This window comes from Pseudonaja textilis, chromosome 2 (genome assembly GCF_049901715.1).
Source record: "Pseudonaja textilis isolate UNSWEBS1 chromosome 2, rPseTex1.2, whole genome shotgun sequence".
NCBI lineage: Eukaryota > Metazoa > Chordata > Lepidosauria > Squamata > Elapidae > Pseudonaja > Pseudonaja textilis.
The window spans coordinates 68569389-68586638 of NC_141991.1; the positions used below are offsets into that span (position 1 = coordinate 68569389).

Sequence of the window (17250 nt, forward strand, 5' to 3'; positions counted from 1 at the left end):
TCTCGGAAATACAATCCTTAAGAAAAGAGACTAGAGGCCATTTGCACATTCTTTTAACAAGTATTTGCAGGGCCAAAGCACAGACTGGCAGCTGATTGGCACTTTTGCCTTGCTCACATAGCATATGTAGGTTAGCAGTAACCTTTTCCAACTGTTAAAACCAAAGTCAGAAGGCTGGGACATTTGCGCCATGCAGGCTGTGTCTGAGTTTACACTGAATGTGACACAGGTCCTTCAGATGTGTCTCATTTGACAAAAAGAGAAACGTCTGGAGAAACAAAAAAGAACAAGCGGAGAAAGAAATTCAAGTCCTGTATGCATTAAAAACGTGGAAGGATTCAGAGCCAGCCATCTCAAGCCAAGGACCATGGGAACTGTATTTCAAATTGCACTGCATAGCTACAAACTAGAGCCCCCAAGATTCAGTGGAGGAACTGCGAGAATAACATTAGTTAAAATGTGTCATGTGAACAATTCACTTCTCTAACATCAGGCTTTGAAATTGAGGATGTGCATAAACCATCAGCCCAAAGCTTTGTCATTTCTAATGACCCCAACAGAAGTGGGGTAAGTAGACAGGGAATTGTCAAGGAGAAAATGTGCAAATGTATCTGCACTTTGCTCTGAAAACATGAAATCAAAAGTCAGACGCGGCATTTCTTTTCTGTCTTTTGTGACAGGCTTCATGTCTTGTCAGCTGAGGAGCTGCTCTTTTCAGATTCCCCTGAAACATTTGCATGGATTAGGGTTTTTTTTTTTTTACATTTAACTCTTCACTAAACTAGACTTCTGTCATTCACATTGTGGAATAGCTTTACCAAGGCACTGGGGTATTTCTCCTGCTGAACAAAAATTTAATTCTATTCATCTTCAGCCCCAATGGGGTTTCTGTGAAACCAGAAACGAAAATCTTTGACAGCATGAGCCATGTGAAGTGAGAAATGAATTGTTGACTGACATATAATAAATTATTATCAACAAAGTTGTAAATATTCATCTTTGCAGCTTTGAGCAAAAGTTTGGAGCTCAAAGTCATAGAAAATCTTCATGAGAAGAAGGTTGCTTTAAGATGTGCTAGTAACAGACACTCTTCATATCAATGTCCAAAAATTCTATCCAGTGAGAGCCAATATGTTTGCTGTTACATAGGATGACCAATTCTTCATATCTTCATAAAAGGGAATAGTTGCATAGTGTGGAAGAGGTTAAATGTAGCTTCTCTGAACAGCAAATGGGAGGAGGAGGAGGAGGAGGAGGAGGAGGAGGAGGAGGAGGAGGAGGAGGAGGAGGAGGAGGAGGAGGAGGAGGAAGGGAGGGAGGGAGGGAGGGAGAAGACAGTGGAAACAACTGTCATTTTATAACTGTCTTCCACAACTTATTTCATACCACAGATGTAAAATTTCTGTAAACAGCTGAACAACTCACACATTATCCAGTTCACAATGATAAACTTAACAAGTAGTATGTAGTCACAGAGAAGCATTTTTAAACACTGTGCAAATGAAACTTATACTTGAAATCATTCTTAGTTTTCGCCAACAGACAACTTGTGTTTTAAGAAAACAAGAGAGGCAGTTTGGTTAAGTGTTCCACACCTGAAAGCAGGTTTCTTTTCTATTTCAGTTTTGCTTACTTTTTCTTTTTGAGTTGAACTGAGGATAAACTATTGCAAATTTATCCATTCATAAGTTATGGACCGTCCAATAAACAATCGAAATCATCTTTTTTCTCACAGCTAAATCATACACCCGTGGTATCTCTATGGCCTCTAGACTCAAACTTTCTTTTTCAAGTTTTTATGCATATCTCTACTAGCTATTAAACTATGTTTTGGTAGCACACGTTCTATTCTGGCAAACACATTTCTGCAGAAATAAATTAAGATATCCTGAGATAAGCTGCTATGGATCGAGGGCATAAAGGAAGACAGGCTGTTTCAAAATACATTTTATACTTGGTATATGAGAAGTAACACCTTGGAAATTAAGCTTAGCACCTAGAAGTTTTCAAGTAACACTGCCAACAAGCTAATTAAGATTTATATGGTTTAAAAATAAGAACGACTTAGAATTATTACTGACATATAGTATTTACACAGAAACAAAGATCAAGGGACAAGGTGAACTGTGGATCACCTCCACTTCAGTAAATGGCATTTTAGAAACTAAATGAAGAAAAAGCAGCAAAAGAAAATCAGAGAGATATTCTGATCTTTTGAAATTAAGTTTCAATAAGGGAACATGATTCTGGTAAGAAACTTCTGCCCTTAAGTAACTGACAGAATATTGTAGAAAACAAAAAACAGAAGCGACAAATAGTGATAATATAAAATCAATATGCAAACAGTATTCTATTTTACAAATATGGATGCACCAAGGAAGTTTGGCTTTGATCATTTAAACAAAATACTAGGGAAAATATTAAACTTAGGTGTTTTTTTTTAAAAAAAAATCAAAATAAAGAGCTGAGAATGATGCAAACAGGTAAACTGAATCAAAACACTGAAGTGTATATTCAGCTTTTGATGTCAAAAAAAAGGGAGAATGCATGTTAACTAATATATAGTGTATATATTATACTGACAGTGTATTTGGTTCAAACATGGAAATGTCTCATTAATGGAAAATCATACAACTAAATTTGAATAATCCAGTCTAATATAAGCTTTTGACCCTATTGCTGAAGTATATGAATCTGTCAAAAATTCCAGAAGACATGGTATTAATGTTCAAAAAAGAAGGGAAAATTTTTCAAAAAGTAATCGAGTGAGTTAAAGAACTCCTGAGGAATAGTAAAACTTTGTGGTCATCCAAGAGAAGTCAAAATTGATATCAAACATGGATCCAGCCATAAGACTCTTACAATTAAAGAGTCCACAGGGAGTGGATGATGTAATGTTACACATGATATCACTGAAGTTTCTACTGAGCTTTTGTGAACGGACTCTTAACTATCAATCTAGATGCATGTCCTAGGAAATATATCTGAAGGCACCAGAGAAGACTATTTTGGAAAGAACCTCATGATGTTATACATTACAGAGAGGTTGGAGAAAGTCACATGAGAAAGGACAACTAGAGGTTCCTGCAGAAACTGAAGCTATCTCACATCAAACCATATACTAATTTTTTTTAAAAAAAAACATAGAATAGCAAAGAAAGAAGATACTATGGAAGACACACATTTTGCATATATCATTCCCATTTTTGTTCAAACAAATACAATTACACAAAAATTTGCTTGCATCCCACACATATTGCTTCCTAGTTCCTTTCCTTCACTTTATCATATTTACTACCATGCACCGGATTACACTGTTGACATAAAATTTGATGTTTTGAGTCATTTAACACTAGGGACAGTTAAATGTTATGTGCATTGTCACACTTTAACCTAATTTAAAGTAAAACTTGAGAGTGGGAGCCACTCAACTTTCTCCTCATGCATTTGCATTGAAAATCGCCTTTCATGATTATTTTTATCTTTGTTCAGAGCTCCAAAAAAGATGGGCTTGATGTGAGTCTTCCACGGGCTTCCCTGTTTTATGCAATTCACAGCTCCAGCATCCCAAAAAGAAATTGGTTTTCCATTAGTTCCTGGTGGAATGGTGGCAAAACTTTTAGCCACCCTAGGAAAGTGTTTAACAGTGTTTTAATTGCCTGTTAAGCATCACATGCAACAGCAAAGCTGCACGCTTTCTAATATGCTTCTGATACCCCAAAATATTATCTGTAAAAAAAAAAAACAATCTGATGATTTCTCCCTCCCTCAAATATTTGATTTTTACCCGCTGGAGAATATAAGGCAAAATGCACTTGGTTTTGGCATTCAGACAAAAATATATCACAATTGACCTTTGCCTAACGCAACTCAGTCATTAGATTTTCTAGTTATTTTAGAAATGCAGAATGACTCACGAAATGTATTGTATTCATTATGATTTTATAGATGCTTTGGAATTCAATTTTAATAAAATTGTAAAAGATCTTATGGCATTTCTCCTACTTAAAGGAATCTTCTTTAGCTATTGATGTGTTTAACACACTCCCCATAAGCAGAGTTGCTATTTTATAGTGCCCTAAACATTTTCATGGCATGGTCCATATACATGCATTGTTACCTCTTGCACCAATCTGACAGATGCTGAAGGATAGATACATAGGTGCAGCGAATAGCACCAATTTTTGGGCAAATCATCATGCATTCTTTTCAGCAGCTTTAAACATGCTTCTGAAGAACAAGCAGTATCTGAGAAGGATAACTGAGAGCCCAAAAAAGAATCGGAAAAATCCCAGTAGATATTGCAAACTAGGTATTTTCTGCAGTTACTAAAAGTTGCTGGGAAATCAGATTCCCAAAGCCACCAAGATAGTACATAGAAACATCAAGCATACATTCAACATTTTCTTTTTTTTAAACCGCATACGTATATCTTAGTCTCTATTGTTAAAGACAGAAAAATGGATGAAAAAAAAGCTACAAGTTCTGGGTTGTTGAAAAATACACTGAAGCAAGCTCAAACCAGAGAAGCCGCACCTATTGTCTTGCAGGTAGAAATAGGTAGGAAAACAAGTAGAGAAAATTGGGGGGAAGGCCCAGTTTTTATAAATATCAAACGAAAAGTCAAAGACGGCTTTCAGTCACTGAAAAAGAAAAAAGATGAACTGGTAAGGAAAGTTGTTGTTTTTTTAAAAAAAATTAGACTAGTTGCAATGCAAACTCCTTTTTCTTTCCATTTGTTTTCAGAGAATGGGACTCCTTTAGGGCCTGCAATGCAAAGCTGGACCAGTCCTTTGGGGGCCCCTGTGCATAGTGTATGGAGAAGAGAGAGATGGCTTCAAGCAAGCTAAGTCCTACAGCTGTAACTCTTTTTCACAAGCTTGCAGCATTCTGTCCCTTAATTCACATTTGTCATGGAAGTATCAGTGTCATGTGGCTTTTCCAGACCCACTTAGCCTGTTGTATATACTGCAGAATTTAAATATTTACTGTATAAGGAAAGTTGCTCCACATCCAAGCCACACAGCCTGTGTATCTCCCAAAGTTTAGGACATCTGTTTTGGGAGAGACTACATCAGGTGTAGATAAATTCTAGTCCACTCAAACAGACAATTGGCTCAAGTCTCTAGGTCTATAATCCTCTCCCTCTTTTGGCTAAAAGGAAAAAGAATTAAAATACTGTCTCTTTTCACTGCTGCGCTGCTATGCCTGGAATCAGTCAATGAGATCAATGTGCCAGGTGAACAAGCAGCACATTTTCTCCTCGAATGAAAATCTGGTTTATGTGTCGTGTAAACACTTGCTGATAATCCACTTTGGGCCTCTGCTTCTTTTGGGAACGGCCTCTTTTGCTCTTCTCCTCTACTTGGGAGATTCTGCTGGGCAAATCCATGTCTCTCCCAGAGACTTTTGGCAAACTGGAGCTTCGTGTCCTCTCTCTGCTGGCGTGCTTCTTTGCTCCGTGTTTCTCCTCTGATCTTCCCCTACCTGACTCAGATTTCCTCCTCGATGTCCTTGGATCACATGGAAGGGCTGGCAAGTCCGTGGTTGTCTTTGAATAGGCTTCTCTTTTAACCAAGGACTCCTGCAATCTCAGTCTGTCGAAGAGCTATAGAAAAACATTGGAAATAAATTCACAAGTCATAAGAGATGGCACAGAGTATTTTATACTCTGATTGTCCTGTTCAAACGATAAACTAATCTCTTTTGTCCAATTAACATTTGTAAGTCAAAGATTTAGTAAATCCTCTTTTGAAAAAGAGAGGATCTATTTTTCCTTAGTCAGCAAGTTCTCCAAAAGCAATATCACGTAGACCTACAGTATATACTGCTTCACAGTGCTTTACAGCCCCCTCTAAGCAGTTTACAAAGTCAGCATATTTCCCCCAACAATCTGGGTCCTCGGAAGGATGGAAAGCTGAGTCAACCCTGAGCTGCTCAGAATTGAACTCCTGGAAGTGAGTAGTGAGTTATCCTGGAATACTGCATTCTAACCACTTTGCCACCATGGTTCCTTGCATTTTCTATAGACATGACCATGCATGATTCACACATTTCTCGCACAGTACACATACTATACAGATCTGTCAGTAAAAAATCTGCCACAATCATTGATGCAGCTGATTTGAATTAAAGTACCTCTGGGATGGGATCATTTCAATTTTATATAGTAGCCAGCGCACTGGCAATATTAAATGTTAAATGGTAGTAATGTACATATATTTATACTTGAAAAATCTAATGACAATTTGTTGTGATCAGCTGAGGAAGGGTGCAAGCTCACCCTTTCAGTTATTGCTGCATAGCAGGAGAAAGGCTATCACAGGACAAATCACTGATAGCAATCACTGCTACAACTCTTCCCAATCAAAACAAGTGTAAGACATTAAATGTTAAATTATGTGTCAACCGCTCCTATTATTAAGCTTAGAATATTCCTCCTAAAGCAAGTAAAACTTGCATCAATATAGTGAAAGCAAAATCTGCATCCAGGATTTTTACAAGACATAATTTCTTCTCCTTTTGATGGTTCATGTGTGAACTCCTGGTTTGTTTTTATCTAAAAAGGTTTCTGTTTTGTATTTGTATGTACATTCAAACTTTACTCTCAACTTCCAACATCTATCAACTACTGCTGGTTAATAAATAGAGCTTGCCAAGGATGGTGCTAGTGAGAACTCAGGATAAGTCTGTTGAGCCATGGTGGCGCAGTGGTTACAGTGCAGTACTGCAATCTACTTCTGCTGATCACTGGCTACCAGCAGTTTGGCAGTTCAAATCTCACCAGGCTCAAGGTTGACTCAGCCTTCCATCCTTCTGAGGTCTGTAAAATGAGGACCTAGATTGTTGGGGTGGAAATGCTGACTCTGTAAACCGCTTGGAGAGGGCTGTAAAGCAGTATATAAGTCTAAGTGCTATTGCTATTCACTTGTTAAAATGACACATGAATGGATAAAAATCTGTACCACTCCCTGTACAAAGAATTAGTATAAATAGTGGGCCTACCTCTAGAGCATGTTGGCTGAGGAATTCTAGGAGTTGAAGTCCACACATCAGTTGTCAAGGTTGAGACACACTGCTCTAGAAGATGATAAACCTAGTTTGCTCAACAGACCGCCTATTTACACAAAGATGTGTTTTTTGGGGGGTGGGTGGGTGGGGGGCTCTGTATTCCAGTATGTCCTGAATGTGTAGCAAACTGGTTAGCAGCAGACTAATCTTTCCGAACTGCACACAAATTGCACACATCCCAAGTGCATTCTTTTGTGCACGTGCAACAAGACTGACCGTAAGAAGTCTTCAACAGACATTAATCAGTTAATAGAAAACCCATACCAAAGATCGCTCAATATATTTTTTTTAAACAGAGAACCTTGCCTAAGAATACATGCACACACATTTTTGTTTCCCTATCTGTATTTATGTACATAGAAAATATGCACTGTTCTGCACCATGGTTGGGTAGGTAAACCAGTTCTGCCACTGTTTAAGGTCTCCACAACATCTTAGGTCTTCACCCTAATTTGATGACAGCAAGCTCTTTTAAATTCCTTTATCCATTCACTATTAGTTTCTTGTCTTTCAAATAGCAGAGAAACTCTCATCCACTTCCTCCAGAGGAATAAAGGTCAGTGGAAAAGGAAGGAGAGCTGGTTTATTTGGCAAGCGAAAAACATGTCAAATAGAAAGCCTCAACAGCCTTTTATCTAGGGCAGGTCTCACAACAGACCAATGAGGGGAATGAGGAGCTGCCTCCTTCCTCCCACTCTGCAGAACATCTGGAATGTGAAAGGACAGGGCTGTAAAGCCCTGTAAAGCAGTATATAAGTCTAAGTGCTATTGCTAGTCACTTGTTGAAATGACACATGAATGGATAAAAATCTTACTTTCTCCTAACATTTGTCAGAAGGCAATAGAAACAAGCTTCTATTTGCACTCTGCAAACAGCCTGAAGCAAGATCAAAGGCCTTTCCTAACTTTACACACTTAGGGAGGGATGAGCTTAGTAGTAATCCTGGTTATTGATTTGGTAGTTAGCCAAACCAAACTTTGCAGACTCTTGATGATTAGGTCAACCTTCACCCCCAACATGATCAAATGTATTGACAAAGGAATATAAAGAAGAATGAAAGAGAAAAACTAGCATGTAAGATCATCCTCATTGGATCAATCTTAAGCCTATCTACTCCAGCATTGTGTTCTACAGTAACTGACCCAAGTGTCCGTGAGAATCCCACAAGCTGGTAAAGAAAGCAGCAGTGCCTCTGCTTCCCAAGCCCTGCTACACAGACATTTTGCAAATTCTGGTTCTGATTCTTTGAGTAGACTGAAATTTAGAATCTAGGAATCAGTTTTAAATCATTATGAGTTTCATACATTTAGTAATAAACAAAAACAAAAATAAGGTGAGAGTTACTAAGTCAAACCTCTGGAGAGCAAGAGACTAAACTCTGAACAAACTTAACTCCCAATGATTGTATCAGGCTACATCTCCACCAATCAATAAAAGAAGACAGGAAAGAGCCGTGTCTTTTAGAAACATGTGTGATATTGTGGAGAATGGAAACTTACTCTGGTGAGGGTCAACTGTGGCTCCACATAGAAAGCTTTACCCAGCACTGGTTTTCGGTATGTCTCATCTACATCAGTCAGGGCCTGGTGCAAGGCAAATAGGCAGAAAGACTTAAAACATATAGGATCTTCTTACCATAAATTTTGAAATCACAGTGGGGAAAGATGACAGGAGTCAGGAGGATATCAACATAAACAAATGATTTGATACTTGTTCTCAATGTCTGATTGAGATATTGTAAAGCAATATAGGATTTTCTCCTCGCTCACCAGAATTTTTATTTTATTATGAGAATAAGCCCATTCGGATATACTTAGGCATTTAAGAGCAATTCCATAGACTTAAAATAAAAGCCCAGATTCTTTTGCCATTTTCTTGCATTGGAAGAGCCACTCCCCAAAGTCCTGCTAACTACATACATTTGTATGGTGTGTGGTCTGAAGCTTTCAAGTAAATGCTAGTAATAAGATATTTACATTTTAATAACTGGAGCATTGAAGGGTTGGACAATGAGTAAGAACAAACAGTTACAGCTAATTGGTTAAAGAGAGCTGGCCACTGCTTGAGGGAAGCTGAGCTGTACTTGGTTGCTATAAGAGTAAAGGGGGAGTTTCCTTGTTTCCCGCCTTTTTGTCCTGGGTGTTGTGTGTGTGCTCTTCTGTGATTTACCTGATGATGTTCCTACTAGGTTGATTTTCCTGACGATGTTCCTGTTTGCCTTATTTACTATAAATATATTTATTTATATAAAACTGGTTTGTTTTGGGCACCAGCTGTGCAATTCCCTGACATTGTAAAAACCACAGAAGGGAAATGTTCAGGATTACCATATTCCAGAACTTGTCAAATGCAACCAAGAATCCAGTGCAGACACCACGAAGCCCCTTGAAAGTTCGGATATGGACATTGACCTTTACGCCGTCACGGACACAGCGGTGGAGTTCCCCAAGTGGACTGCCTTCATGAACTGGAAAGTAAGATAACAACCATCATTTTCCATAAAGCGAAACAAACAGTTTGCAGCTATTATTGCTATTATTATTTGAATTATATTTATGCCCCACAAGGCATAAGAGAGAATGCCTACAGCAGTGGTAGGATTCAATTTTTTTTACTATCGGTTCTGTGAGCGTGGCTTGGTGGGAGTGGTGTGGCTTGGTGGGGTTGGCTTGGTGGGTGTGGCAGGGGAAGGATTCTGTAAAATCTCCATTCCCACCCACTTCTGGGGTCGGTTACTGCAAAAGCCCATTCCCTTCCCACCCAGTAACCTGCTTTCCAGCTCCATTCTCCTGTGGAGGGCAACAAAAGAAGACCCAGCCGATCAGCTGGGACTCAGGAGGGAGAGAATAGATGGGGGCAGGGCCAATCAGATGTGGTATTTGCCGGTTCTCTGAACTACTCAAAATTTCTGCTACCGGTTCTCCAGAACTGGTCGGAACCTGCTGAACACCACCTCTGACCTGCAGGAAAATTTTGCACTGTATTATTCAGAACTGTCCATCTCAAAGTTCCCATATGTTCTGTCTATCTTCTTATTAAGCATTAACTGACCTGGTTCTTTGATTTTTTTTCATCCCTCTAAAACCAAAAGAATAGCACATTTCTATTCAGTGAGAATCATTTAACCAAATACTGTATAATAGTTTTCCAAACATTAACAAGTATTATTCTTAATATCATGGAATTTATTTTTCTCTGGCTTTAGGCACTGCAGACATACAGAGTTTATGGGTATGTAATTGGATATGCAATAGCGGTGAAATTGATTTTTAGCACAGTACATATGCTTAATAACCCAATTCTCAATGATTATTAAAAGGTTGTCACTATGCAGTAATTAATATTTCTGGTTGATAATCATGTCAGTAACCAAACAACAATCAATGCAGTATAAATTCTAATCTTTCAAATGATTAGTCTTTTATAGCTCATCATTTATTATAAGTGACATAAATAAATATACCAGCCATCTCTCTGGATAACATTAAACGATCATGTTAGCATTAAAAGGATCCTGAATCATATAGTATAGAGGTTGCAGTCCTGGATTTACAATTTTTAGGTGGATTCTATAAGTGTTTCACTTATACACGGATATTAGGAAGGAGGAAATGTCCAGGAATGGTTCTAACCATTGGCAATAGCTCTTTCTTCTGGAGAGGAGTCTTCTTAAAATATAGTCCACTGCAGATGCTCCAAGCCAATACAAAATTCTTCTTTCGCCCCAGCTTCCTATCATTTAAACAACCTTTCCTTACCTAGATACCTCTTGTACAGTGGATTTAGGTTGTGACTATTGACAACCAAGTGCGGGCTGGCTGAGGAAATCTATGAGTTGTAATCAACCTATCTTGAGGATGGCCAGGTTGGAAAGGAGTACACAAGGTCATTTAGGCACGCTTAACAATATATAATTTTGTTACTTCACTGCGAATTTCCACACTATACTCTGCTACTTCCATGGCTATTGGAATCTGGAATTTCTTGGAAGATTCATTGAAATGAGTTCAATAACATTAAAAGCTTCTATACTTTATCAGCCAGATGAGAAGTAGATGATAAATCCCTTTTTGGTATTATCATCTTGTATCACTCTGAAACCACAAGCCAAAGAAGTTAACCTTTTTCTTTTCTAAAGATAGATAGACTGCTGCAGTTATTTGGTATTTTGCAGTTATTTGGTATGTATACATAAATTAAACTAAAATATTAATTCGATATATTCCATTTGTACCACTCTTTTCACTTCCAGTACAGGTATTCAAATCATAGCTGAGAAATTAGCTGAAAGTAATGGGAATGTGGTGAAAAGATTTAATATATGATCTCAAAACAAATAGCAGACATCAACATACAGGTTTGCCTATTATTCTATTATCATAATTTCTGCTCTATATTCATAAGCCTGAAATACAGTTTAAAAACTAGGATCATAACAACCTCACTATTGCTACAACAGCTGCAAAAGACAATGTCAAGTTCTAGGTTTTCAAAATGCTGCTTGCAGCTTTTTCTCCAAGTCTAATCATTTTAATTCAAACCTGAAAGAATAAACTTTGGAAAGGTGTGGGGAAGCAAGTTCCTGCAAATAACAGACTTGTGTCAATTAGGAGGCTATGAAACATTTTGAATTATATGGAACAGTATAATTTTGAAATGAGTGGTTACCAGAATAATTAGCGCAACATAAGAACACTTCCAAGTAAGGTTTAAATAACTATACTGAACCTAAGATATTATTTCAAATCTGAAACATTTAAAACCCAAAATCTGCTGCATGCCATTAGTATTAGCTACTAATAGCCAGATCTTCTCAGCACAACCTTTGAACATTATTTTAGAATGCAGAATAAAAATTAAAAAATGCCTTACATTTTAAATGTACTTTTGAAAGCTGTTTGCTATATGGTCACAACATGCTGGAGAAAATACAGGCGGTTTCTACCGGTATGCACCAAAGACAAATTCCTTGTGTGTCCAATCACACTTGGCCAATAAACAATTCTGTTCTGTTCTATTTCTATTTCTATTCCATTCATCCGAGATCCACAGTAGGGCTTTTACTTTGAAGTTACTCTGAATGTCATCTAAACAAGAACACTTAACAACATCCAGAATGTCCAGTAGAACCTTCAGATCCTTTATTTTCCACCAACAATGGTTCTATTATCAGAAATAGTTCCAAGCCGACTTCCGGTTTGAAGGGCTTTGGCGACAGACAGAAATCCGCGATCGTGCGCAGTTTCTGTCTGGGCTCGCTGCTGGAGCGCCCCGAGCCGGCTGGTTTTGGGGCTAAGCCACCCCATAGAGGTGGTGAAGAGCGGGGAGACCGCCAGCAGGGTTGAGGAGAGCCGCATCTCTCCTCCTCAGCTGGCCATTACTCCCTTTCCCGAAGGCGGTTGTAGCGGTGGTCAGAAATGGCCACAAAGGAGAACTCGACCAGAAAAGAATGTGCAGGAGGAAGATAAGAAGTGAAAGTTTTGGCTGACCGGGTTAAATTGTAAAAGCAACAACTAAGGTACCCTGGAATTTAAACTTATAAAAAATAACATTGCTCCCAAAAAAGAGTCAGAAGCAGCGAAGGAAAGTGAAAAGGGAAAGGTTTGGCTTTTTTTTCCTTCTCTCTCCTTCCCTATACTGACAACTAAGAGACTTAAATAAGAAATCGGAAAAATCCGCTTTGACATCAATAGGCAATTAAGCTGAAAATAAAACAAAATGTCAAAGGGATAATAAAGATTTCTGGACATTAAAATTTTTCTTTTTCATAAGCAGGAAGGGAGAGAAAAAGAATAAGGGCAGGATCTGGAAGCGGGAGGAGACTGCCTGGAATTAAAAAGAATCTACAGTAAAACTTCAACAAGACTTCTAAAAGATACATTTTAACTGAAACTTTGCAACTAAATAGTAACCCCAGGAAGAAAAGTGAAAAAAAGAGCAAAAAAGAAACAGCTTGCATGTATTTGGATTATTTGGTGATCTTTGGATTCTTGGTTATTATATTTGAATGACTAAAATCAATCAGGTGGTTGTTTAAAAATTTATACAATGGCACCACTTCTGGTTGAATTGAAAATGGAACTTAAAAATACCAAGAAGATGCACAAGAAGGGAAGGGTTCTTTTGGCTTCGTTTTTCAATTCTTAGAAATGGAGATTTGGAACTATGAGAAACAACAAGAAAAGACTGCAAAACAAGAAGACTGGGACAAAGAAGAAGCCATCTTTAATAAACAAGCAATTTTATGTGGGGAAGAAAAAGGAAAGGGGGGAAAGAGAATGGAGAATTTAAGACTTAAAAGAACAACCAAGAAAAGAAAAATAATTCGAAAAATAAGTATAATACTGGAAAGCAACAGAAAAGGGGAATGCAGAAGAGAGAAATAGAGGTAGAGAGACAAGGGGGTAAAAAGGGGAGAGAGAAGAAGAGAGGGAAGAAGGAAAGGAAAATAAGTTACAAAGGACCTGGGCAAGATATAGAGAAACAGGACCTATTTAGAGATAATGGGTGAAAATCTAACTAAAAAAGGGATTCTGTGAAGGTACATAAGATTATATTGTTATATTAGTAATAGAAATAACTTTAGAAAATTGGAAACAACGTATGATTAAAATGAGGGATAAAATAGTTAGTGTAATTTAGTGAAATGTTTGTGAATAAAGTAAGTGAAATAAAATAAATGAGAAAATTGAATTTGGAAGGGACGGGAACATTTTAATTAGTTAATGTTTTATAAAATATAAGTGAAGGGAGGGGGGAATTAACTATGGAAAGCTTATAATTGTTCCCATAGAAGTATGATATTTAATTGAAAAGAAATGTTAAAGATGTTAAGTCTTTAATGAATATTAATATTAATGATAGAATTGAATTGGAATGGAATGTTGTTTTAATTATATACATTTATAATTTTTTCTTTTTTAAAGAATACAGTGTGTTTTTTAAGAATGTACCAAGCAGAAATCGGAAGGGAAGTTATGTATTACATTGAATGTTACAACTTTAGGGAAAAGATATAAAGGCGTCATACTCCAATCAGTAACTACAGGAGAAATTTTGTTTAATGAGAAAAGATAATAGATAATTGAAACAGGACAGACAAAAAATATAAATACAATTATTTGAATTAAGATGAGATAATTAAAATAAAATTGAGAAAATTAAAAGAGGGGAGAAGCTATGCAGAAAATGTAAAATAGTAATAAGATATGGAATAGAATATAAAAATGAGCATGACCCTGAATTTGTGTCTGTACGAAGAAATGTAACCTGGGATTATGCTACTTTCAAAAAAGATGTTTTATTTGTATTTTTTTTTCTCTTTGTGAAAACTCAAATAAAATTTACAAAAAAAAGAAAGAAATAGTTCCAAGCCATTCTACTTCAATTCCTTATGCTTAAGAATGTCAGCAATATTTTAGTGTTTTCCCAAGAAGATACCTTGGACAGTTCTCTCACTCTTTTTATTGTTGTTCCATCAGAAAAGTAATGTTCATTAGCCAATTATGATCATCTCTTTAATCAATTTTCAAGCAGTCCAGTAACTGTGGCATTCAATCTATTAAAGCTCTGTGATCCCATGGTGAAACTGAGGAGGCACAAGCAGGGGTGGGGTGCTACTGGTTCTGCCTGGCTCTACAGAACCGGTAGCTCTGAAGAGCAGCAGACACAGAACCGGTTCTGTGTCTGCTGTTGTTTGGCCCACCCGCCCGCCTAGGCTCTTACCTGTCCTTTATTTCCTGCTTTTTCAACCTCAGCTGCTTTGCATGGCACAGCTGGGGTTGAAAAAGCAGGGGGGGAAAGTGGCTTTTCAAACGCTGCGCACCTGTTTGCAGTGCTTTTCAGCTGTCCCGCGGCACAGCTAAAGATTTCCTTACATGCGCACATAGCAAAATGTAATCACCGAACCAGTAGTAACACCGGTTGAATCCCACTGGGCAGAAGTGATATCAACTTTTCATTTAACAGATGTACATCTTCTCTAATTTATTCAAATAACATTTACAGGGCTGCAAACACCCTCTTCAAGGCACTGCCCACATTCAGTCCTGCTTAGCTACAGCACAGGATGAATCTATAAGGACTTTTTAACCTCTTGTACCTCAGAAGATAGAGCAGTCTGATCTTCAATACATAGCTGGGCATCTTTCTTTCATATGATTCAATGCCTCTTCATTGTATCTTTTCTTTTTATGTACTACACTGAGAGCATACATACCAAGACATATTCCTTGTGTGTCTAATTATACTTGACCAATAAAAAATTCATTCATTCATTCATTGATGACTGAAGAAAATCTGATTACCTTCACTATTTTTACTCATTTTATCTTGCCTTTATTATTTTTTATAAATGGCTCAAGGCAACAAATACACCTGATGCTCCTTCATTCTCTTATTTTCCTTACAACCCTATGAGGTGAGGTGAGCTGAAAGAGTGATTGGCTCAAAGGCACCCAACCAACCTTCATGACTAAGGCAGGACTAGAACTCACAATCTAGTTTTCTAGTCTGATGCCTTAATCACTAAAGCAAACCCTTCAGTGCCCTTCTTTCCTAAAAGATCAAAGCACACATCACCAGGGTCTTCCCTCACTACACCTTAAATTTTCAAACCAGGTTTTAACGTGGGCCACATTCGCTGGCTAATTGTGACCCACATGCAGTATTTAACGTCAATCTAATTATAGTTTGATAACTGATCCCCTATTGTGGATTCACACGAAATAAAGAACTAAGCACATAAGCTCAATTCACACAACATGCTAAGGGCAAATGTAGGCAGCTAATTTATAATTTGGTGCGGTGTGCGACACATCCACTAACTCTAGCTGCAAAATGGCTTGCCAGGACTCTTTCCATACTACTACCTTCCAAATAGGCTCTCACCGGTAGTTCTGTAGTCCCACTTTTTTTCCCACTCTCTTTAGCACATACTCTTAACTTAAATCAATTACAACTGGAAAATAGGATTACCTGAACTGTTTAAAAAAATTGTTTTGGTGCACCTCACGCACACACACACACACACACCCCGCGGAGCCCGGATCAAAGCCAACATGCAGCAGTGTATATCCTGGACTTCCCAGCTCGCCCCACATGCAAAAACTGCGTTCAGTGCCAGATCTCACGTGCGGGACCCAAACCCAGAACTGCTTTCCAATCACCAGGGTTAGACTCTGGAATACGAGCAGAGTGCCTGCCCTTTTGGGCAAATAATTGGGAGTGGTGGTGGGGAGGGTCGTGATATTTCGTCCGAAAGGAGACGCTGCGCTAAACGCCGCTCAGCTTACGGGGCATCTTGGTGAGGACGTTGCGCGGCGCTCTCCTGCCCCGCGCCCTCGCTCTCTCCGCCGCTTCTGGCTCGGGCTCCTTGACCAGCATGAGGTTGCGGAGCCGTTGGAGGCGTTCGGGATCGGCGGTGGCTCGGCCGGCCCGGCTCCGAGCACGCGTCCCGGCGGAGCGGCTGCTGCAGCCGGCGGCTGTTCGCGAGCGACTCGGGGCGCGGAGCAGGCCGCGCTGGAAGCTCTCGTACTCGGCCAGGTTGTTGAAGCAAGGCGCGGCCGGGTAAGGCAACGGGGTGCGCTCCGAGTACAACGCCAGCAGCGGGTCGAAGCGCGGCGAGCTCACGTCCAGCCGGCCGGGACTCGGCGATCGCTCCGAGCTGCGATGCCCGCTTGAGTGACGCCGGCTCCTTCGCCGCCTGGCCTCAGCCCCGGCCTTCTCCGCCGCCGCCTCCTCCTCCATGTCTCTCCCGCTCTTGCCCTGGCCCCGGCCCTGCTGGGAGGGGCAGGAAGAGCCGCCCGCAGCGCGCTCCTTCGCCGCTATGGGCCGCCCCAGCCCCGCGATTGCACGGCAGGTCCCTTCCCGCCGCCTCTTGATGTTCTCTCGGCAGGCCGGCGAGAACTGCGTTGCCGCCCGTCCGCTCGCAGAGCTGGCCCTCCGGAAAGGGCGCCTCTGGCTCTGGGTTGGCCGCCTGGAAGGAGGACCATTGTCCCCCTTCATTCATCTGAGGAAGGGATGGAACTCACGGTTCTCAAGACATCGCATTCCCTTCTTGAGGCTGCGGATTGCTCAATACTTGGCCGCGCGGGCTAGGAAAGGTTCAGACCGCGGTTGCTTTGCATTTGAGCTGGTCTTTTGTGAGCCCAGCCATTGGGTTTATTCACTAAATCATA

General features: G+C 39.4%; 1 protein-coding gene across 1 annotated transcript; it reads right to left on the reverse strand.

Moving 5' to 3' along the window:
• Positions 1–4402: 4402 nt before the first annotated feature.
• On the reverse strand, positions 4403–16883 carry LSM11 (LSM11, U7 small nuclear RNA associated). Its single transcript, XM_026696681.2, has 4 exons — positions 16366–16883; positions 9400–9539; positions 8572–8655; positions 4403–5608 (listed from the first exon to the last, which is right to left on the reverse strand). The coding sequence occupies exons 1-4, from the start codon at positions 16817–16819 to the stop codon at positions 5228–5230; spliced, it is 1059 nt and encodes a 352-aa protein (XP_026552466.1). The 5' UTR covers positions 16820–16883; the 3' UTR covers positions 4403–5227.
• Between the last annotated feature and the right edge of the window lie 367 nt (positions 16884–17250).